Source organism: Drosophila albomicans, chromosome 2L (assembly GCF_009650485.2).
Source record: "Drosophila albomicans strain 15112-1751.03 chromosome 2L, ASM965048v2, whole genome shotgun sequence".
In the NCBI taxonomy this organism is placed as follows: Eukaryota; Metazoa; Arthropoda; class Insecta; order Diptera; family Drosophilidae; genus Drosophila; species Drosophila albomicans.
In genome coordinates, this window is record NC_047628.2 from 28,457,676 (window position 1) to 28,481,455 (window position 23,780).

At 35.0% G+C, this 23,780-nt stretch overlaps 1 protein-coding gene across 5 annotated transcripts in view; it reads left to right on the forward strand.

The window, feature by feature from the left end:
* Nucleotides 1-23,482, forward strand: part of LOC117563361 (protein spire) — a 64,448-nt gene extending 40,966 nt beyond the window's left edge. For 2 of the 5 annotated variants that reach the window (XM_034241652.2, XM_052002064.1), the window contains 11 exons: nucleotides 2,314-2,431; nucleotides 2,495-2,580; nucleotides 9,348-9,478; nucleotides 9,585-9,696; nucleotides 9,784-9,916; nucleotides 15,525-15,601; nucleotides 15,677-15,866; nucleotides 19,935-20,086; nucleotides 20,154-20,753; nucleotides 22,288-22,619; nucleotides 22,683-23,482. In XM_034241652.2, the coding sequence (XP_034097543.1) occupies nucleotides 2,314-2,431; nucleotides 2,495-2,580; nucleotides 9,348-9,478; nucleotides 9,585-9,696; nucleotides 9,784-9,916; nucleotides 15,525-15,601; nucleotides 15,677-15,866; nucleotides 19,935-20,086; nucleotides 20,154-20,753; nucleotides 22,288-22,619; nucleotides 22,683-22,905 (2,154 nt within the window). In that variant the 3' untranslated portion in view covers nucleotides 22,906-23,482. Of the gene's footprint in view, nucleotides 1-2,313; nucleotides 2,432-2,494; nucleotides 2,581-9,347; nucleotides 9,479-9,584; nucleotides 9,697-9,783; nucleotides 9,917-12,142; nucleotides 12,986-15,047; nucleotides 15,203-15,524; nucleotides 15,602-15,676; nucleotides 15,867-17,652; nucleotides 17,919-19,934; nucleotides 20,087-20,153; nucleotides 20,754-22,287; nucleotides 22,620-22,682 lie in introns of those variants that run through there. The other 3 variants (XM_034241655.2, XM_052002065.1, XM_034241656.2) reach the window with 3 other exon arrangements.
* The last annotated feature ends 298 nt before the right edge of the window (nucleotides 23,483-23,780 follow it).

Sequence of the window (23,780 nt, forward strand, 5' to 3'; positions counted from 1 at the left end):
TAACCAAATTGCCATCAAGTTTTGCCGCCGCGGAATTTCGTAATAGGAAATCATTGCAGGCTGCACTTGATTTCACAGCTAAATGCGTTGTAGGAATGACTTGTTTCGCTCCTCTCTCTCCCTCTCTCTCCTCCATTATCGTTATTTAGGAAAAGATCAAGATCATTTGATAATTTGACATTGAGGCGTGTGATAAACACAGCGACGCCTTGCTGATTTGAGCCACCGCGTCTAGCTTTCTGCCCCAATGCACATTTGCTCATCATCATCTTCATCATCATCAGGTGCAACAGGTTCTTCTTCTTCTTCTACTGCATCTTCCCCATTCTTTCTCTCTAATGAGGCAGTTTATAGAATTGACACATTACTGTCAGGCAACAATGAGCAAAGTCGCGACACGACACGACAACAACATTTTCCACTTGCCTGATTTTTTGCTTCCTCCTTCCTCCGCTCTCTCACCAAATGAATTGTGCTTGAATAATCTTCTGCCAAGCACGTGATTGACCAGCCAACAACAACAACGCCAACTAACGTAGCTCGGGTTTATTATCAATTGTGCAAGTTTGCATGAAGATGGCCCAGTTAGCAACAAAGTATCTACTTTAGTATTCGTATTAGCACAGCTGAATGGCTCTAATTAGGAATGCAATTGCAGCTGTTCTGTGACGATGAGACATATTTCGAAAAGCTGTAGATGGATGGATACAGCTGATAGATTGCTTTGATAGTAGACAGATAGAATGCTGTATTTATCAATTCCTGAAGATTGGTTCTTTAAACCAACAGTTTTACTTTTGCTTAAACTAAAATTACGTTTATGAATAAAACTTTTAGTAATGTTATTAAATTCAAACATTTAATATTAGTGACTTTAGCTTATAGATGTAAAACTGCTTTACAAAATTAATCAAATATTTCGAAAGCTTTAGATGGATGGATACAGCTGATAGATTGCCTTGAGAGTAGACATATAGAATGCTGTATTTAGTAATTTGTAAAGTTAAACAAGCTATAGTTTATGTACGAAATTCTTAGAAATTTTATCGAATTCTAACATTTAGTATTAGTGACTTTAGCCGATAAATCTAAAAATACTTTACAAATATTTAATAAAAAATTCCATTATAAAGTAAAGTTAAGGTTAAAATTAATCTAAGTTAATATTAAAGTTAAAGTTAATATTAAAACTAATGTTAATGTTAAAGCTAAGGTTAAAGTTAATATTAAGTTAAAGTTAAAGATAAAGTTGAAGTTTAAATGAAAGTAAAAGTTATTATTTAAGTTATATTAAAGTGAATGTTACAGAAAAATTCAAAAAGGTTCAACTTTAAATACAAGTTAATATTAATCTTAATGTTAAAGGTAATGTTATTGTTAATATTAATATTAATGCTAATGCTAATACTAATGCTAAGCTAAGCTAGAAGGTTGATCAATTAGAAGCGATGGAAATATTAATAATTCATGACAATTGATGGAAAATTAAAACAATAAGTGAGCAGAATTCAGCTTATATTGTTGCTAAGCGAAGCTAGGTAAAAAGGCTTTAAAAAGTAAAAGATTAATACGTAAGCAAAGTAAATTTATCTAAATTTAGTTAGATAAAACGTCAGACAGTTTGATAAAAATATAGCTAAATATGTATATTAAATATATTTAGTTGATAAATATATAACAAAGGGGGAAATATAGTTAAAGTTAACTCTTTCAGATTAATAGATTCTTAAATACATCAAAAGTCCCTCCACTTGCCCTTTCGCATATGTAAACTAGAGGTGGAGAACTATCGATGGCACTATCGGGACTATCGATGGTTGGATACTATCGACACGCTCTCGATAGCGGCGCGCACTCTCGATAGTGGTCAATCGCTATCGTCGATAGTGGTCGATATTTTTTCAAATTTCTTTGTATACTCGCATCCTTCGTAGAGTCGGAGAGAGTCTTCAGCAAAGCAGGACAAATCATTTCAAATAGGCGAACAAAATTATTGGTTGAAAAAAATATATATATAAATAGCAGTTAAGGTAAACCTAAAAAATAAAAATTCATACTACTTGAAACAAATATGGATTATTTTGAAAACTAATTAAATTATTTTCTTGTACTGCACTATCGACGATCGATTTTCCTTGCTATCGTCGATAGTTGATAGTTGGCGCAGACTATCGATAGTTTTCCACCTCTAATGTAAACATGTGTAAAATTCTTCAACACAATTAATTACCAAGCTAGTTTTACAAACATTTATTAACGCACCTCATAAATGATGTATCTAATAAATGGCTTCGCTTTTTTTTTACTTGACAGACCTGCAGAAATCACATAAAATCCGCTTTACCTGAGAACCATTATAAAGCCGTTTGTCGCGCCTTGGTAACGGAAACAATAGAACTGCGTATTTTTCTGCAGCAAGTGCTAAACAATGGTAAGTCAGAGACAAATACGATGTTGAACCATATATGTTAAGTATTGTTTAAAACATTTCTAGGAGGAGCTGAAAAGTTTATCGAAGCCACATCTCAAACATCTCAAACGACACAGAAAGAACTGGCGAAGCTGGGCTTCAACGACTGGGTGAGTTTCCCTATAAAATATATATAGATATGGTTTTTTTTTTTTTTGTTGGTGGTGGGTTATGCAATCATTACGAAAAACCGCTAATGGACTTTAAAGTGGAGCTACACTCCGATTGCAGAGTGAGACTCAGACTCACGATTCATTGGCTGCTATTTTGGCGCACCTCTTCCAATTCGAAAAGTAGTCAACTACATACCATCGTCATCGTCATCATCATCACAATTATCATTAACATTATCATAGAGATCACGCGCTTTATTGTGGTTTGTTCAGAGGGAGGGGGAGGAGAAGTTTTTCCGCTTGCTCTTTTTTTCACAAACCTCAACTGGGCCAAACGAAAAAGTGAACCATTTCACGAAATTCACTTTTAATTTTAATAATCGACTCACTCGCTGCCCATCATCCTAATGAGTTTCTTCGACTCTGTTTTCGGTGAGATACATTTAATGGGCGACACATTAACGCCAACAATATTTCGATTCACATTCGCTTTGGTGTATTTTTGTGACCTTTGGGTGAAAAATGTCGAGGCCGTTCGAAGGAATTCGCTTGTGGTTGCCATTGGACCTCCAAAAACTCATTGAGACACACACGCAAATTGGCGAAACACGCAAACACAAATTTATTATATTTCAGTTGAGAAATTCGAACTGATATTAAATGTATTTAGCTCATTTGCACCTCGAGGTGTATAAGTTCCTGCGAACAGCTTGCGACCGAGTTCAATTAAGATGTTTAACTCAATTTGAACGATATAAAAACAAGCCATGATAAATGTAGCGATAAACTGCAAATACGATATGAAAGATAGAATAATAATACTTGTTTTACAGTTTATTTTTCTGTAGTTCATTATTTGTTTATTTTCATTCTCTTCAAGTATAGTATTTTATAAAAGACATTTCATTTTGTATCTCTCTCTCGAAAGATCATCGCAAATACTTTAAATTCTTTTAATACCCGCTAGAAGGTAGGTAAAAGGGTATTATAGCTTTGGGCCTCCTGAAAATTTGGTTACGATTAGTTCAAAACTTTAGAAGGTATTTGAGCAATACTTTTTTATGACAAAAACGCCAACACCAATCGAAAATTGGTTGCTTTGGCTAACAGTCTGGTATATTTTGTACTGTGTAGTATATTTTGAATGGACTTCTATATCAATATACCAATTATAGACTTTGGTATATTTTAAACTTAATACCGTACTGTTTTAATTTTATTCACGATGGGTCCTAGATGCAGTGGCTAAGAATCTGGTATATTTTGTACTCGATGGTATATTTTTATAATGTACTATATCTATATACCAATTCAAGACTGCTACATTGTTAGTATTTTTGTGGTATATTAATTCGGTATTTTGCGCTCTATGGTATATTTTTAATGTACTATCTATATACCAATTATAGACTTCAGTATATTGTTAGTATTTTTGCGGTATATTAATTCGGTAAATTTTTAGTATATTTGTGTTATATTAATTTAGCCAACTTTTAGTAATTTTGTGTTAAATTAATTTGGTAAATTTTTAGGTACATATCTTACAGTTGATCACACTCTACTTTAGCTTTCTTACTTGTTTTAATATATTTTCCACAACATTTGCCAATTTGGTTATAGCGCAGCTCGTTTACAGCCAAGCTGACCCTTAAACACACCCTTGTCAAGTCGCCTTGGGAAAACGCCCAGCGCGAATAATTTTTCGCACGTTGCCAAAGAAAAACCGCAAAAAAATGAGTTCGCGTGTGCTAAACTACAAGCAGGAGAAGGAGGAGGAGGAGGGTATCACATGTCTTATATGCATGCTATATACTATATTTGTATATGTTATATATCCATGACAAGAACACCTATCAAAACCACACATAAGTAATTTAATGAACGAAATTTGCATACGCTTGATTAAAAGCTATAAAGAAAATAAAGGCGAGGTAATCAAAGACTATAAAAAACAAAGAGAGAGAGGGAAGAGAGAGAGATAGAGAGAGTGAGCTTGCTTCTTTCTATAAATGTATTTTACAACAACCGAGCGATATGTAATTTCTAGCAATTGTCACAGTTTTGATTAAAAACTCGGGTCTCTCTTATCAGTCATTGAATTGATAACGTAGTTTTGCTCGATTCACCTGTCTATTGAGTTCTACACACTATAGAAACTGTTTATATATGAGTAAAGTCAGCGCTTTTTATCAACTTCTCGGTAGCCAAACAGCCTTCAGAATGTCAAACAATGGAAGAGTGAGACTTCTCTTTTTTTTTGGTCTTCTTCTCTCTCCCAAAAAGAAACACCATTGCAGACCGGAACGAACCCACGCGATATGGAAGAAACGCAACGGTTTTCGGATCTGCTTTTGCTATTTTCTTTTTCTCATTTTCGTTTCTTTTTTTGATTTGATTGTTGCCCTGATTTTTTGGATAGAGCTTTACGCCGGAATTGCTCGAATTCTTTTGTGTTTCTTCATTACTTTTGCTTCTTTTATTTAGTTTTTTTTTTTTATCTCGCTTCATGCTTTGTTGCTCTTGCTCTGGCGGGGGTAACCCAACAACAACTCAGTTCTAGTTAGTTGGCATTGCTTATTTCGGGGGGAGTACGTGCTTTCGGGATGGCTGCACTCCAATGTCTGCCAAGCATATTGTCAGCACCTAATTTTGATTAAATTTCTTAGTTAGAATGGGCATCAAAATGCAAGCATTAGCATTTGAAAGTTCTAATGTTGAAAGTGTAGTAAAAATCTTATTTTTGTACTTAAAATATATATCTCGAAAAAGCTGTTGGTTCTGTTTTGTAAGTTTTGGATAAGAAAGTAAATGAAAGCTTGCCTAGGAAATGCATTTTAATTTATAATGTAGGAATTCCATTTCCTGCCTTTAAATAATTCTAAATAAACAAGAATAATAAATAAATATTTTGAGTACTATAAATATAGTATTAATAAGAAATCATATTGCATAATATAAAGCTCAAACAACAAACAAGCTTTATTTAATAGAAAGCGCATGAAAGCTTGCCTGGGAAATTTTAGTTAGTTGCTCCCTTTTGTATTGTATTGTATCGAGTTATTTGGGAAAACTTCATCCTTTAAGTTAAGTTAAGTTTCTTCCTTATTAAGTGAAGTTTTAGTTTTATGATATATAGTCTAATTCTAGGTAGAGCTGAAAGCACCTGAAAGCTTGTGATGAGCTTTAGATGGGACAATTAAGCCAAAAGCGCAGATAAAAAGCTACAATTGGCCACTTTGTTACATCTTTTTTCTTTCTTATTAGTAAAGTTTTGTAGAATCTAAATATTTGTTAAACTGAAAGCACCTGAAAGCTTGTAAAGAACTTTAGAGGAGAGTAATCAAGCTAAAAGCTCAGCTAAGTAGCTGCAATTAGCCACTTTGTTACATAATATTGCCCCTTTTTCTTTTTTCTTAGTAAAGTTTAATAGAAACCAATTATTTGTTAAACTGAAAGCACCTGAAAGCTTGTGATGAGCTTTAAGTTGAGCAATCAAGCTAAAGGCTCAGCTAAGTAGTTGCAATTGGACACTTTGCTACATCGTCTTGCCCTTTTTAGTGGCGTATTAAGTGGCTCTGTCTATCCGTCTCTCTCTCTTTTTCTCCCCCACTTTTTTCTCTATCTCTCTTTCTCTACTCCCCTGCATATTTACCGTACCCTAAGCACTGCTATCCATGCATATCCAAGCAAAACATTAACTGCATTTCCCTAGACAAGAGGCCTACATGTGTTTCGCTTTGCTGCCTGCCATGATGATGATAATTATGACGACGATCATCAACATCGGCAACATCATCATGAGTATGTTTCAACTTGATGATGAGGTATGCAAAACACACGTTGTTGCCCCAAAAATACGAAAAAACAGCGACTGAAACTGAAATAGAAAAACACACACCAAAAAAAATAAAGAAAAGTGAGTTTTGTGCTACGCACATGTGCGATAATTCATGCAACATGCCACGGCAAGCTTAACAACAACAACTGGCAACAAACTGTTGCAAGCGCTTCCGGAAGCTGCCACACGTTTGCTTATGATGCGCAGTAGTTGTTGCCAATTGTTGTTGCATTTATTGAAGCGCAACATCTTCGGCAACATTTGTCGGCTGTTGTTTTTGTTTTGTCGATTATGCGATTGTGTCAAAAGAAAGAAACATGTGCCACACGCTGTCGCCTCCCACCTTTGTGGCTGATCTCCGCCCTCTCTCCCTTTAGGCGGCTGTTGCTGTTGCATGCATGTTTAATGAGCTGCCTCCAAATTTATTGCCGCAAATTGATGCAGTTGTTGACAGGAACAGGAAAAGCAACCGACTGATGAAAAGTGAAAATGCGAATAACTGTTACATCTAGTTAACCAGCATCTTCCCCTCGCTTGTCTCCCCTCTCCACTCTCCAATTTCGTTGCCATTGTGTGCTAAATACGCTTCCTGTCGATCACACGTTACTCATACGCACTGTTTAACCCGCCAACTGCAATTGCCGCAAGTGTCGCACGTTATGTGCAGCGTTTGCTTCGTCGTCTCTCATTAATTGAATTCATATTCATTCGTTACGGCTTAAAAAGTGAAAAATAATTGAGCTGCAAAACCAGCTTCAAGTTGCAACTTGCAACTGCAACATCGATTTACTGCCGCTGCTCAGCTGATTAAAGTGAACGGTGAATGCGGCACAAAACTACCTCTAGTTAGTTAGTCTCACTAAATCCAAGTACTGCTATTGTCTAACTCCCTCTCTTCACCCCGCCTTCTACTTCATCACAAAACTCAGCACGAACTGGAGTTGTGGAGAACGTTGCAAGTAAAAACTAAACTATGTCTTTTTGCACAACTTGAACAACTGCATGTCTTCTCTCAAGCATTTGCAATGCATGCTCCACAATTTGCTTGAAATTCATTCATGCTGCCTCTTTAAATTTTATTACCTCAATTAAATTAAATTAGCTGCTACTAAGTGCTGAAATCAATCACTCGAAACTAAGTTAAAACTAGTGTTGAATAATGGAAAGTAAAAAAAAAAAAAGCTGAAATCTATAAATCGAAACTCAATAAAAACTTGAGTTAAATAATGAAAAGTTATAAAGAATGCTGAAGTCTATCGAAACTCAGTTAAATAATGAAAAGTAGTAAAGAATGCTGAATCAATCAATGTCAATCAATCGAAACTATCTTAAAACTTAAATACTGAAAAGAAATATAGTAAGCATCAATAGTTCACAACTTTCAAAGACTTTTCTCAAGTGTTTTACTGAAACTGAAATTAACGCAAATTATTGCCAGTAAATCAGAATTCATTAAGATTTCTGTCAAGCTCTAGAATGTGTTTTATCGCTTGAATAAAAGTCGTAAAAAGCAATTACTAGGTCAATTAAATTTTAATCGTTCTATAGTAAGAGCTGACTGCATTGAAAGTATAGAGAATAAAGCAAAAGTTAAGGAGCAAAATTATTTAGTATATAAATTCGATTAGTTTATGCAATTGTTCATTTTTAACATTCTAATTCGAAACTGCATCAGATAAAGAATAAATAATTTAGATGCACTTTTACTGAAGTCTTGGGGTAGAAAGGTATTATAATATAATATAATATTATTTAATATATATATTATACTCAGTGCCTGCAAAAAATATATGTACCACAGAGAAAAAGTAGTATCCGATCAGATAAATATTGTAAAAGTTATTTAGGAAAAACTTTTGTATGGTCTTTGTTGCTTTGGCTGACAATTTGGTATATTCTACAGTCTATGGTATATTTTGAATGCAGTACTTTGTTTATCAATATACTAAAAATATATTTAGTATATTTTAGTATATTAGTATATTTAGTATATTTTTGTGGTATATTTGGTATATTTTAAAATTAATATCGCACTTGTTTATTGTTTTGTTTGTTGTAAGAAAATTGATCACATTGAAAGTAAACAGAATAAAGCTAAAGTTGAGGAACAAATTAATTTGTGCACTTCTTACTTTCCAATTCTAGACTTTAACAGATGATCAAAAATAATAAATTTGAATATACTTTTACTAAAATCTTGTTTGATTATATTGTAGTTGCACCTTTGCAACTTATTTTTATTCTTAACTGAAATGATATCATGTCTGTCTGTCTGTTCGTATGAAACACTCGTATGAAACCACCTCAAAGACTATAAGAAATACAGCTATACTCAAGATAAGATCAAGTTTAATTCAAATTTTTGCCACGATTTCGTATGCATACAATAATAAAGTTGCGATCAGATATCATTTATAGAAAAACGCATACTGCAATCAATTCTTAGTTGTTTTGGCTGACAATCTGGTATATTTTGAATGTACTATTAATGTATTAATGTACTATTAATAGATCAAATATATTTTTGGTATATTTTTAGTATTTTTGCGGTATATTTGGTATATTTTAAAATTATCGCACTTGTTTGTTGTTTTGTTTGTTTTGATAAAATTGACAACAATTAAGAAAAGAAAATAAAACAAAAGTTGAAAGATTTAATAAGGAAATAAATTCGATTAAATTATGCTATTGTGCACCTCTTACTTTCTAATTCGAAAGAATAAAAGAATAATTAATATAGAAGCGCTTTTGCTGCAGTCTTTTTTGTTTATATTGTAGTTGCACCTTTGTAACTGATTTTTCTATATTATTATTTTACTTTTTATTTCACTTTTATAAAATAAAATATTACCAGCTTTATATTTTTCCCCTATCTGAGACACAATCTAATCTGTGATGATGTATTTGTTTTCTCTCTCGTTTGCAGGCACGCTTTTGGGTGCAGGTAATCGATGAGCTGCGACGTGGAGTGCGACTGAAGAAGCGCAATTACGAGCGCACGCCCATCGAATACGAGCTGACGCCCTACGAGATACTCATGGGCGACATACGAGCCAAGTGAGTTTTGTTGAGAAGAAAAACCGCAAATCGAGATTTCTCTTTCTACAAAACAATATTTCTAATTCCCTCTGTGATTTTTCCCCATTCTCGTTGGCAACCGCAGAAAGTATCAATTGCGCAAGGTGATGGTGAATGGAGATATTCCGCCTCGTGTCAAGAAGGATGCCCATGCGATGATCTTGGACTTCATCAGGTCGCGGCCACCATTGAAAAAGGTGTGTGTGTGTGTTTGTGTTTGTGTGTTCCCCATTCCCAATTCTCATTACTCTCTCTATTCACCTCAATCTTTCTCCATCTTCTAGGCCGCTGATCGTCAGTTGGGTCCGCCGTTGAAGCTGATTCCCTCACCACGCGAACAGTTGATGGAATCGATACGCAAAGGCAAGGAACTGAAGCAAATAACACCGCCAAAATCGCCAAATCTCAGGCAGAAAAGTAGGTGCAATTTTAATATTCCCTTGAAATGATTTCTCCCCTAGTTTTCAACTTGAGATTTTTAGTACTTTTCGATCAGAACAAATCGTAAAATTCCCCTGTTTTGTTTTCCACTTTTTACACGTTCGACTAGTTCCAAATTTTAACAGAAAAAATTCACAAAAAAATAGTGTTGACTTTTAAAAAAGTAAATATGCATTTGGTAGAATACACAGAGTATACACTAAATAAATATCTAGAAGAAAGTATGCTAATAACGGGTTCAGGATTTAATGATAGGATCAAAGTTGCCGAAGTTTAAATATTTGGGAAAGAAAGAGAGTGAATAATTCAATGGAACTTTAAATATTTGAAAGAAAAAAGGTAATGGAACATCAAAATTTATGAGAAAGAAAAAGTAAATAATTCAATGGGCGTGCTATCATTATCATTTCTGAAAGATTATTCAGAGTTCAAAAGGGGTTACAGATAAGATTATTTGGGTGTTTAATATCAGAAAAGTTTTAGCTTATTCGCTTAGTGTACCAGCGTTGCCAAATGTTTTTAGGAATGTTTAAATACTTCATTTAATTAAAAGATTTTAAGAAATATTCTTATTTATTTAATTTGTATTAGTTTGTAAATCAGAGAATCTCAGCTCTAAAGATATATAATTCAGAAAATATATTTCTATGAATTAGTGAGAAGTATAATTTAGGATTGTCTAGATAGGCAATTATTTTAATAGAATAATAATTAAGGGTTGTCTAGACAGGAAATAATTTTAAAAGAGTTGCCATCATTCTCTAAAAAAAGTGTCAAAATATTTTAAATTGCTATATCTTATTTGAGATTATATATTTACTATTCCGAATTTAGTTTGTTATAACGGTTATCACGAGGTTATATATTTACTATTCCATATGTAGTTTGCTATATCTTATTGATATAGGGTTACTAAAAGTTTACCTACAAATTATCTTATTACTATAGGGATAACAAGAGTTTACCTATATACGTAATTCCCCCTTTCCTATACCCACTTCCCAAACAACTTATTGACTTAGGGTTGCCAATAGCTTGTTTAGTAGCTATTCTATGTGTGGCTTACAAGCATTTTTATTGCCTTTGGGTGTGCTACCTTCTGTCTGGGCAGGATTGTCATCATGCTTTTCCAAAATTTTAAATGCCAGCTGCTCATAAATTGTTGTCATCCACATGCGGCGGCCTGTCAGCTTGCCGCAAAAGAGAAGAAATAAAAAGAAGTAGAAAAAAAAAACTTGTTAGCTGCGAACAAAAGTTTTCACTGCACTTGTCGGTGCCCCATTGTACGCCCCAGTCCGTTGCACCTCCCCCCTCACCCCCTCTAGCTATTGCATCGCATTGCCTTGCCTGTCGTCTGTCTGTCTATTTGTCTGGCTGCCTGTCTGTCTGTGTTTGTGTTTGTTTGGCCAATTGCCGTTGCCGGCATGCGCATGCCAGCATAGATCAAAAACGGCAACAATTTCCAATCGTTGCTGTTGCTGAAGGAAGCGTGCAAAATTGTGACACACAAAGATAGCGACGACGGCACGACAACCACAACGATGCAGCCATCGCTGATGATGATGATGATGACGATTTCAGTTGCCTGATAATAATGATGACAACGACTCTGTTTGTCTGCCGTGGGTTATGTTTATTTGCCAGACAGACAGAATACAGTATTTGCCAAGTGTTCGATTTCGAAAAAAAGTGTTGCATACGCACGTGCGCTGACTGCAAATTCAAATTTACATGCAGAGCCCAAAAGTATGCAGTGAATTCTTTAAATATTCACTCGGCCGCATGACTAAGCACAGCGTAAACAAACCGATTCGAATAACCGTTAGAAACAGTTTAAAAAGTGCCATTCACTTTCATTAGCTTGCGTTGTAAAGTTTATCAATTATCGTGCTTACGCACTTGTCGTCTCTCTCTTTCTCTCTGTCTCCCTCGCAACGTCATCAAAAGCGGCTTCTCGCAAACGTAAATTCGTGACGTAAGAAAAGCAACAACAGCAGCGAATGCAAATGCTTTAAATGTCAAAAACCAAAACAAAGCGTGCGCTCTCTTTAAAGCGCTCTCTTTCTCTCTTTCGACGTCGCTCTCTTTAGCGCAACGCATGCGCAGAGCGTAGGAAAGCTTTTGAGCTTGAGCCCATGTGTGTGTGCAGAAGCAGAGACAAATGTCGTCTCGACAGTTTTGCGTTAAGCTTCTGCGGTGTCGCATCGGTGTTGTTGTGGCTGTGCTGCGGCAGAGAGACGCGACGCGTGGCGCGAGTGAAAATGAAAACGACCCGATTAACAAACTGTTTTCAAGTATTGAACGCACAATCAATCAGTCAATAACTCAACCGTCGTCGCAGTCGCAGCACAACCACCCCCAAAAAGAACAACAACAAAAGGAATAGTTGTAATAATAAAAAGGAACACACGACACAACTGTCAACGACTGGCAAACAATACAAGCGCGCGGGGGCGGGGGAGGGTTGCTTTTGGCTACGGATCGATAGCTTGAATGCAACCGTGCAAAAGTGAAAAATACACAGCAGAAAGAGAGAGAAAGGGAGAGGGAGAGTGAGTGAAGTAAAGTGATTCCCTTAGTGTAAAGTGTCCTCTGGAAAGTGGAGCAACAGTGGCCGGAGGACTGGGGCAATGCTTGCCTAGAAAAACGAAAAAGGAAAAGAAAAAGCTAAGAAGGAAAACTCAACTCAAATGGATGCCAAACAATTGACGACGCCCAGTGGCAAACGCACAACAGCCGCCTCAGTGTTCAAGTCGCATCATCATCCGCATCCACATCATGTTGTACGCAACGCGGACATTGTTGATGTTGCAAGCGATGCGACGCTTTACTGCGGCAGTGAAACGGAACTCGACGCCGAAGACGATGCAACAGCAACAACACAAACGCCACAGCAATCGCCAATGCAATCGCAATCGCAATCACAATCGCAGCCACAGCCAACGCCACGTGCTGCGCCGCGTGTTGCAAGTGCAACAGCAACGGCAACCGCTGCTGTCAATCCGCCAACACCAAAGCCCCGTCAGGCTGTCAAGTCATCAAAAGGTAGCACGAAGAAACAAAAAAACTTGTTATCCGATCCGAATTTGCTTTGACCTGCTTTCAATTTGTGTGCAACACCGAGGGGAGGGGGGAGGGGTGCAGTTCATTTAAGGAGCAAACTTTGCATGCCACAACACACTCAGCTTGCACCTTGTGGCAGCAACACTTCACAGCTCGCATTGCAAGTTTCTTAACTCAAAAACCTTGAAGGTGCATTTGGCTCTAAGCAAAATTCACTGCTCAGTGAAGTGTGGCAACTAAGAAGAAGAAAGGGTTGGAGTCGCCTCCCAAGTGTAATGGATCCTTGGTCAGAACTGCTAATTGCAGGCTCTAAACTTGGCCAAAAGTTAGCTGTTCCATATAGTTAATGCCCATTTGTTTGAGGGTTTTCTAAGCTGGTCAATTAACTTTGGTAGAATTGAATTAAACCAGTTTTTAGGAAGGAATTTGGGAATTGATTTCATTATTAAAGTAATTTAAGATTGGAAATTGAGTAAAATTTCTGAATATAGCTTAACTTAAATTTAGTAGCTTAGACGTCTGATGTTTTAACTTGGGATTCTTAATTTACAAACACTAAAAATTTTCCATTGTAATATGCTTTCGCCTTTAGCTCCAATAAATTCTCATGAAAATTTGTCATGCTTAAGACTAATGTTCTTAGCTTTAAGAATTTGTTCCTAAAGTAGTCTTATTTCAAAAACATTGTTTTTAAGAAGAATGCTCTTGATCTTAGAAATTGGTCTTTTTTCCAGTGCATATTCAATTCCAAGATTAATACATTCAATTTCTTGTAATCTTTTAAATCTTTTCCCTATTTAGTTATGATTTTAGCACATATTCAAATTCAATTGATTTTATTTATATTAGTTAGTTAAACCTTTTTATATTTTTTATAGTTTCTAACATTTATTCAAACCACTTTTAACCCTCCGATCCTTAAGGATGCCTTTAGGCACTCATCATATGATTTGTATTATTCGAAAAACAAGAGGTTTTTAAGTTCTTTGAGTTATAGTTGTCAGTTGGCAATAAGACCATATGTTAAACACATTTTTCATAATATCTAACAGTTCAAAGTTGTTAGCTTAAACTTCTGATGTTCTAACTTATGATTCCTAATTAAAAACCCTGAACAGATTCCATTCTAAATCGGTTTTGTCTTTACCTTCAATTAATTCCCATATATTACATCCCAGGATCCCAATCTTTTCTTAATTTACTAATGATTTTAGCATATATTCAAATTCAAGTATTCATTGAAATTAAATTATATATAAAATATTATATGTTTTAGGTCAACTGACAAATATAATTCAATTGAAAAGCCTTTCGTTTTTAAGATTAAACAAATTATATGATGATTGCCTTAAGAAAACTCTGAAAACTCTTTTAGAGAATTAAAGAGTCTGCGTTTTTTTCTTCAATTTTCTTTAAGACATTTACTTTGTTTCTATATTTGGGATTGTATTAGATTATTTACTATTAGCATAGCTATAAGAATCGCATTTCAAGAGTGATAAATTGACCTTTTCTAGCTATCAAACAATTCACATTCATTTGAATATTTCGATATGTCCAAATTTCCCATTAAAGTTCTTCATTCAAGTGCGTGCATGCAAATGTTTTAGGATTCGTCTAGACAGCGTCTAGTTCTAAGAACATTTATGACTTTTATTTAAAAAGTTGTGTCCGCTTCTTAGAAATTCCCCCAAATTAAACTCACCTCTTTAGACTAAAACTGAATACATAACGAAGTCCAAAAAAAAGAGAGCTGCTTCAGCATTCTTTAGTAAATATTTTTAGCAATAATAAATGTGGTCTAGACTGTTTTGCATACCCTGTAAATTAGGGGGAAAAGGGTATATAGAAAGATTGTGTTATAGATTAAAAAATTTGTTTAAACTAGGGAAATAAATTCAACTCAACTCAAAAGCGCAGTTTGAAGTCGAGTTTGCAGCTTTTTAGTCACAGCTCTCACTCGCTAAGCATAATAATAATAACCATAATAATAATATTTCTGGGGACGGGTGTATAACTGAATAATGCCGTGTCGGCATCGCAGCGATAATCCAAAGTGTGACCCCACATGAAGACAAGAAACATGCTCTTCGGGTTAATTTCCCAAGCACTTTTTACGAGCATTGCGCAAGTGAAGATGAAGTGAAGAGGCAGCCAGAGAAGGAGGGGGGAAGAAACATGTAGAACTATTAAATGCGTTAAGTTAATGTTAACGGTTTTGTTGAGGCACTAAAAACAAAACAACAAACTGCCCAGAGAAGTAAAGAAAAGAAAAGAAAAGAAAAGAAACTGAAGCCGACGATGACAACGTAAAATTCGCTCGACTGTCTAATTGCAAAATGAGTATACGCCCGGTGGGACAGCGAAGAAGAGTGTGAAGGGGAGTGAGTTATGCAACTGGCAATTCGCATGTAATCTAATCAAAAGCTGCACTCACAATAGAACCGGCTTTTCCCATAGAAGAAGAGTTTCCCATACGATTAAAAGTTATCTCATTTAATTTCTTTCTGTCTTCTTCAAGTGCTTCCAAATTCAACAAATCCAACATTGTCGCGCTCCAGACAGCGGCTCATCAAAGTGGATTTCTCCAAGTTGCAGGTAAGTTGCCTCACAGTGTGTGGCATGCAACTAATTAACTGATCAACTCATTGAATATTTTCTACCTCTAAATAGGACGACGAGCATTTCTTTGATGAATCGAGCATAAGCAGCGCAGCTTCCACTGCGGCAGCTGCGGCTCATCTCGCTGAGCTGCATCGCTACTCGCAGCCCAAGATGCCACCATATCCCATCGGAGGCTACATGCTCGGCAGCCAGACGAGGCACGATTCCCCGGCGACTTTAATGCGACCGAGACGCACAAGTAAGTATCTGAGAAATGCGATATTAGCTACGATATTGTTTGGTAGAGTGCACAAGGCATGAAGGAACACGTTCTGGGCAACTCTAGTGTCTAGGGTTGCCACTTGAGTACTTACTCAAGCAGAGAAAAAGAGTGTCACCAATCTGAACTCGATCCGAAAAGGTGTTAAGCAAGCACGTATCTTAAAGATACTCTCGAATTTCACACAATACTTATAGATAGTTAGATAGATTATACTACTTATAAAAGGTATTATTTGGATGAAAGATGCATTCGACAACTGAAGAGCAAGCAATATATTAAATATCTTAAAGATAGTCTCGAATTCGACACAATATTTATTATTTTAGGTTATACTACTTATAATACTTATTGTAATAGATTTTACTACTTATAAAAAGTATTATTATGTTGAAAGATTCATTCGACATCTGAACAACAAGCAATAGCTTAGATATCTTAAAGATACTCTCGAATTTCACACAATACTTATAGATAGATAGATTATACTACTTATAAAAGATATTATTTGGATGAAAGATGCATTCGACAACTGAAGAGCAAGGAATAGTTTAGATCTCTTAAATACACTCTCGAATTTCACAAAATACTTATAGATAGATAGATGGATTTTACTACTTATTATTTAGACGATAGATTTATACGACTTCTGAACAACAAGCAATAGATTAGATATCTTACAGATAGTCTCGAATTTCACACAACTACTACTACTACTACTTATAATAGATATTATTAAGACTATAGATTTATTCGACAACTGAACAGCAAGCAATAGCTCAGATATCTTAAAGATGCTCTTGAATTTCACACAGTACTTATAGATAGATAGATTATACTACATATAATACTTATTGAAATAGATTTTACTACTTATAAAAGGTATTATTAAGTTGATAGATTTATACAACAACTGAACAGCAAGCCAGAGCATTATTAGGTTGATAATTGATACCATTCGTAAGATGCTTTCTCATGCTTGATAATGATGCTTTTTGTTAGAGGCAGCTTCATTGATACTCAATAGTTATTTTGTTGAACTAGTTTTGAGTTGACCATGAAATACATAAAGGGGAATGTTAAGCACTTCTTTGTTTGCCATAAATTGATCAACTAAGTGTGAAAAAGTATTAAATACAGCAAAGCAACAAAATAGGTTCAATAATTTGATAGACAAAAGACGTAAATATTTTGATTATGATATGTGATAAAAATAGATCGCATATCATATTAAAAATATTCCACAGCCTCTTTTGTATAGCAAATTATTGACCTATTTTTAAGCTTTGTTAAAACAAACAACTTTAATTCATTAGTAGCAAAAAGTCTTTTGTTTTCGTGCTAACTTTACTGAATAATTTATTCAAGAAATTTGGATAATATTAGTTTAGTTCTTTTGCATTCTCTTAAAAAACAGTTTCACAAATATGAATAAGAAAATGAATATAGAAAAGAATATGAAAATGTACAAGAAATTGGAATACTTCTAGAAAGCAAATGAGCTAGTTTAGCCAATGAATAAAGTTTAATATAGAATTGTGAATTCCTTTGAATTTGAGAGATGTTCCAGCAAACGATTTCTCTGCAATTTCGCGTCTCCTGCTTACTTTGTGCACTTGCTTCGCTCGGCTCTTTAAATGCACTTCAAACTAAGTATTATTTTATGCTTTAATCTATGATGTGGTTTTTGTTTATTTACTTTTAATTTATAACGTTTTTATTTCTTACTTTTTCCACCCTTCCCCCCTCTAAAAAAAAATCAAAGGTATTTGATCGTTTTTAATTATTAATTACTGATCTGAACACACAAAGAAGACAAACAATAACTAATTAATATAAACTTAAAAAGAAGAAAAATATGTATTATATTATGCCAAAACACGCACTAAGAACAAATTGATTGAGTGGAAAAGCAAAATTGGTGTGGTTATGGAAGCACACACACACAAATACACACAGACACACACATACACAAAAAGAAAAAAGTTTAATCTCGAAATATTTGTAAAAAAGAAAATACAAAGCAATAAAACTAAATTAATGGAAACAAAGCGAAAAGCAAAAACAATTTATAATTTAACTAACTAAAAACTCTTTTGGTTATTGTGCTTTAATTCAATTATATAATATAATATTATATTGTATATATTCAATATATATTTTTCAACGAAATACGCTTAAAACAAACAACAACAAAAAACGAAACAAATCGCGACAACTAAACGAAACGAAACTTTGCAATCGCTGCCTAAAACTATGCAACACTATTTTTAATGCTGGGCAGAAGAAGAGCTGCAAACGCAATCACAGCAGCAGCCACCGCCTCCTCACGCCCCGCTGCCGCAACAGCAATCACAGCAACAGCAACAGCATGCACAAGCCTTGACAAAGGACGAATATCACAGATTCTTCGATAATGCGCTGGAATGTAAATATCTCCATATATAGGAAATGATTTCCATACTCTGAATGAAATGTGACAAAAATGTCCTTTGCTTTATCTTCTGCTTGCCTCCACACACACATTTCTTTTAGCAATTTGTTGCTCGAATAAACATCAATTCATCATTCCGTAAATACGCATTTTGTGTAATTTTCGTACTGAAAATGTCCTTTCAAATATCATTCTCATAAAGCGCTGACATAACAAAGTTTTTAATCGAAAGTTCAACACAACTAAACTAAACTTTGTAAATAACCAATAACATATTTGCATAAAGAACATACAAAACATGTTCACTATAAACTATGTAGAATAATATAAACGGATATATGTATAACAATATATAATTTATGAAAATATATAATATAAATAAATATATATATAGAACATCGCAACAACTTTCCCAAACGTACTTTAAAGTTTCTTTGAACACTTTTTTTTAGTAATTGCATTAACAAACTAATATCTATAACTAATTAAAATAATTGACTAAACATAAATTTGTGTATAACGAAAAGCAGGATTGTTCATCATCACTATAAACTATAAGGAATAATATAAACGAATATCTGATATAGAAAATCACAATCAATAACTTTTCAAACACATTTTTCAAACGCATTTCAAAGTTATTTTAAAGCCTGTGATCAGTAATTGAATTAACAATAAATTTCTATAAATTACTAAATGAATTGAATAAATATAAATTTGTGAAAAGTGAAAAGCTGGATTGTTCATCATCACCATCAAACTATTAGAAATAATACAAGCGAATATCTGATATAGAAATTTCATTCAATAACATTTCAAACACATTTTCCACCTTGAACACCTTTCTTAGTAATTGAATTAACAACTAATATCTGTGAATAACTAAATATGATAAATATATTGACTAAATATAAATATAATATCTATAAATAACTGAAAACTAAAATAAATTGATTAAATATAATATTGTATATAATGAAAGCAAGATTGCTCAATCAAAGACTAAATCGGGTTCATCATCATAAACTCTTATTCATCCTATAAACTATTCAAATTACACATAAACAATAATCTTAAATAGCTATCTTACATTGCTGATAAAAGCAAAATAAATAAATCGACCCATAAATGAAATTTCATGAATCATAAATGAATTTAAATTATAACATAAAATAAACAAATCGACGCATAAAAGTAATTTCATAAAACGAATTTGACTCAAAACACCATTATAAAGTTCATCTAATACCTGAAATTTGATTCAAAGCACCATAAAAAAGTACATCTAATACCTGTTGCTAACTAAAATTACAAAGTATGCCTCAAAAATATTTTAAATTCGTAAATAGTTAAAGTACTTCTCGATTAAGTTAATTCCTTTTCGATTATTAATCAGTTCTTTCACGTCGCCTGCTTGCTTGCTGTACGCTTTAGTGAATGCCTTGTTATCGTTATCGTTATCGATTGTCCCACTTGCAATGTGTACTCAATCATACACATCACACATACACACATATATAACGCATACGCCATGTTGACTGTACTGCATAAATAGAATCGCAAACTAATGAACCCCACATCCGCTCTGCCTTTTTTCTCTCTTTCCTTCCCAGCTTATGACCTTGCCACGCAGTGCGAGTCGCGACGCGGCTCCTCGAGACGCCACACCATCGTGGGATGCCAGAGCAACCTGGACGAGGCGCACTCGATGCCCCCGACGCGTCCCGAGTCTCGTCAATCGACGGATGACGTCAACAACAAGGAGGTAAGCAATAATAATTGTGCAATTGTTCAACGTGATGACGCAGCTAACAAATCAATTTCATCCACAGTTGAAGAGCACTCCAGAGATGCCTCAGTCGCAGTCACAGACTCAACCTCAACCTCAACTCGGTGGCAACAGCGAGGCAGCAGCATCAACGTCGCATTCAACATCCTCGCTTGGCCCATGGAACAAGTCCTTCATGGACAAACAGACCTGGATGGAACGTGGTGATGATCGTCTGTCCGTTACCCTGGCCGAGATCATTCACATACGTTCCGTCATGACCAAAGCCGAGCTCGAGGGCCTGCCCATGGACGTGCGTGTCAAGGAGGATGTTGAAAAGCGTCGCGTTTGCTTCCTCTGCCTCCGCACACGCTTCTCCTTCCTCGGTCCCTGGGGCATTCAGTGCAAACTCTGCCAGCGCACCGTCTGCGCCAAGTGCTACACCAAGATGCGCATTCCCTCGGAGCATTTCCGCAACGTGCCCCTCGTCTTGATCTCACCCTCGCTGCTCTCCAGCCCTGCCAGCTCGAGCACGCCATCGCCATCGCATCATCATGCACATCAGGCGCATCAGCTGCACTCCGCCTCGACGGGCAACATCATGGACGATCAGTTCCCCAAGTCGCTCATCGAGCGACTGCTGCGCTCCGAGTCAGATCGTAAGGTGAGTTTGAAGGGAGGGAGTTCTATTAGGGAATTACGAGGAATAAATATTTATTATAATAGGTATTAAATCGATTTCAAGAGCGATTTGTATTAGGGGTTTAAAAGAATTTTATAATATTTAATACAATAGGTGTTAATTTAAATTCAAGAAACGCTTTAAAATTTGTTTTATAAAATTCATAACAAGCAAGATAGCTACAGTCGAGTGTATTCGACTGTGAGATCTTCACTACCTAAGAATAAAAGCCTAAAAGTGTGCGGTATTATTCTTCAAATACATATACCATTTTAATATACTACAAAAATACTAGAAATATACCAAAGGTTGTAATTGGTATATCAATGTACCATCAATATTATATACATATTTTTAATGTAATATAAATATACCAAATATTTTAGTATTTTTGTGGTATTTAAATTCGGTATATTTTGAAAATAATAGGTTTGTAACAAGCAAGATAGCTAGAGTCGAGTGTATTCGACTGTGAAATCCTCACTACCTAAGAATAAAGAATGAGAGTGTGCGGTATTATTCTTCAAATATACCAATTTAATATACCACAAAAATACTAGAAATATACCAAAGATTATAATTGGTATATTAATGTACTATCAATATTATATATTTGGTATATTAATGTACCACAAATATACCGAATATTTTAGTATTTTTGTGGTATTTTAATTGGTATATTTTGAAAATAATACATTCAAAACATACCGGTTATAATTGGCATATTAAGGTACTAGCGATGTACCGAATATAGTCTTTGATATATTTTAGTATATTTGTGGTATTTAAATTTGGTATATTTAAAAAATAATACATTTAAAATATACCACAGAATACAAAATAAACCAGATTGTCAAAGGTTATAATTGGTACATTAACACACTATCAATATTATATATTTGGTATATTTCTATTTTTTGTGGTATAAATATACCAAATATTTTTTGTGGTATATTTTGAAAAGATTATAATTGGTATATTAATGTACTAGCGATGTACCGAATATATCCTTTGACATTTTTTAGTATTTTTGTGGTATTTAAATTTGGTATATTTAAAAAATAATACATTTAAAATACCAAAGAATACAAAATATACCAGATTGTCAGCCATACAAAAGTAATTCTTTCTAACTTCTACTTTTGACGGACAGACAGACCTATATTCTCTATATTCTCTCAGCTGTTGACGCTGATCAGTAATATTTACACTTGATGATGTTTACACTTTACGCTGATCAATAAAATGTACACCTAATGGGATCGGAGATTCCTTTTCCCGCCTGTTACATACTTTTCCTCCAGGCACAAAACTTTAATACCCCTCTAGTAGTGGGTATAATTAGCATTAATTGAAATTCAAGAAACCCTTTAACATTTTTAAAAACACTTCAGAAAGCGTTATCTAAAATTACCATACGACATTATTCAACGAAAGTTTATATAGAACTTTCTTAGGGTCAGATTAGGGTTAGATCGTTGATCTTCTTACTAATACTTGTATTAATTCTCCACAGGCTCGCAGCACAGTGGGCAGCGCTCCGTCGTCGCCCAAGCACCAAAGATCAAACATGAGCACACCAGGGATTAGTGTGGGACCTGGCTCAGCTGCCGCTGCTGCCGCCGCTGCTGCTGCAGCTGCAAGTGGCACTGGACAAGCCGTGGAGGCGTTACACGATCAGGCATCCATGTCTGCCTCCTACTCTTCGGCCATGCGACCGTCGGGAGTGCAACCGAAGCAGCTGCACTACAACAACGCGATGTCCCGCAGCATGGAAGGACCGCGAAGTCTGCCCGTGAACAGTCCGGCGTATCGACCGCTCTCCAACAACAGCACGCTGGAGCGCAAGTAAGTGAAGCTCAAGCAATCCACAATTCACAAACTAAACTCTTTCTCTCTCTTCTTATTTAGATCGCGTTTCTCGCGAGGATTTGCGCTGTTCTCATCTGGCAGCCATTTGGCGCAATCGCAGCAGGATCAGAAGGAGAATCTGCGTGGAGAGCAGGTGACAGTCTGTCACGATTGCCAGGGATTGGTGAACGAGATCACGAGCTCGGTGAAGCAGAAACGCAGCTCGGCTCGCAATCGGACGATACAGAATCTCACGCTGGACCTGACGCCCGTCTGGAAGTAAACCAAAAGATGGACGCCAGGATCTGGTGGAAACTAGGAAAAACGATAAAATGAAAAACAAAAGAACTAAACTATATACTTAATTATGCATATATATATATATTGAATGGACTGTTGTATACATAGCTTAGAGAGACGCAAGAAAAAGAGACAGAAATAGAGATAGGGATAGAGAAAGAGACAGACAGACAGATATAGGAGAAAAAGGATCGTTAGTCTAGTGTTTAAGTTGATTGCTGTATATTAATTCTTTCGGCTAGAGTTTAGCTTTGAGCATATGCACCCCACCATTACATACATACTACATACATAGATACATACATAGATAGATACACACACATACATACATACATACTACATAGTTATAGATCCAACCCAGATATATACAAGAGAGATACGTTGTTTGTAATTGTTTAATTTATATGTATAAATGTTGATTAAGTCCACGCCCCCCTCCCCCATCCATCCCTCAATGATATATATGCAATCTATAAGCATCTATCTGGCGATTTATGCCCTCGACTATAGCATGAATCCGATCATGGTTCCGATCACGTTCGTTAAAGTTATACATACTATAAATAAATAAATGAATTATTAATTTTACATTTAGTTGCAATCGAAGCAGAAACTAGATTCTACTCTACTATAGCTATATAATCTACATTTATATATATACATACATACATATACTTACATGCATATATATATATTCGTATTCGTAATTGTCTATATATATTGAGAAATGGAAAATTTTGATAATTTTATGTTCTTTTTCTTCGTTTTGTTTTGTACACGTTTGTTTCCAAATCCGCGTATTATTGTAATTTATATATATATATTATGCATTTAATAATTGTAATTTATGAAGTTGCA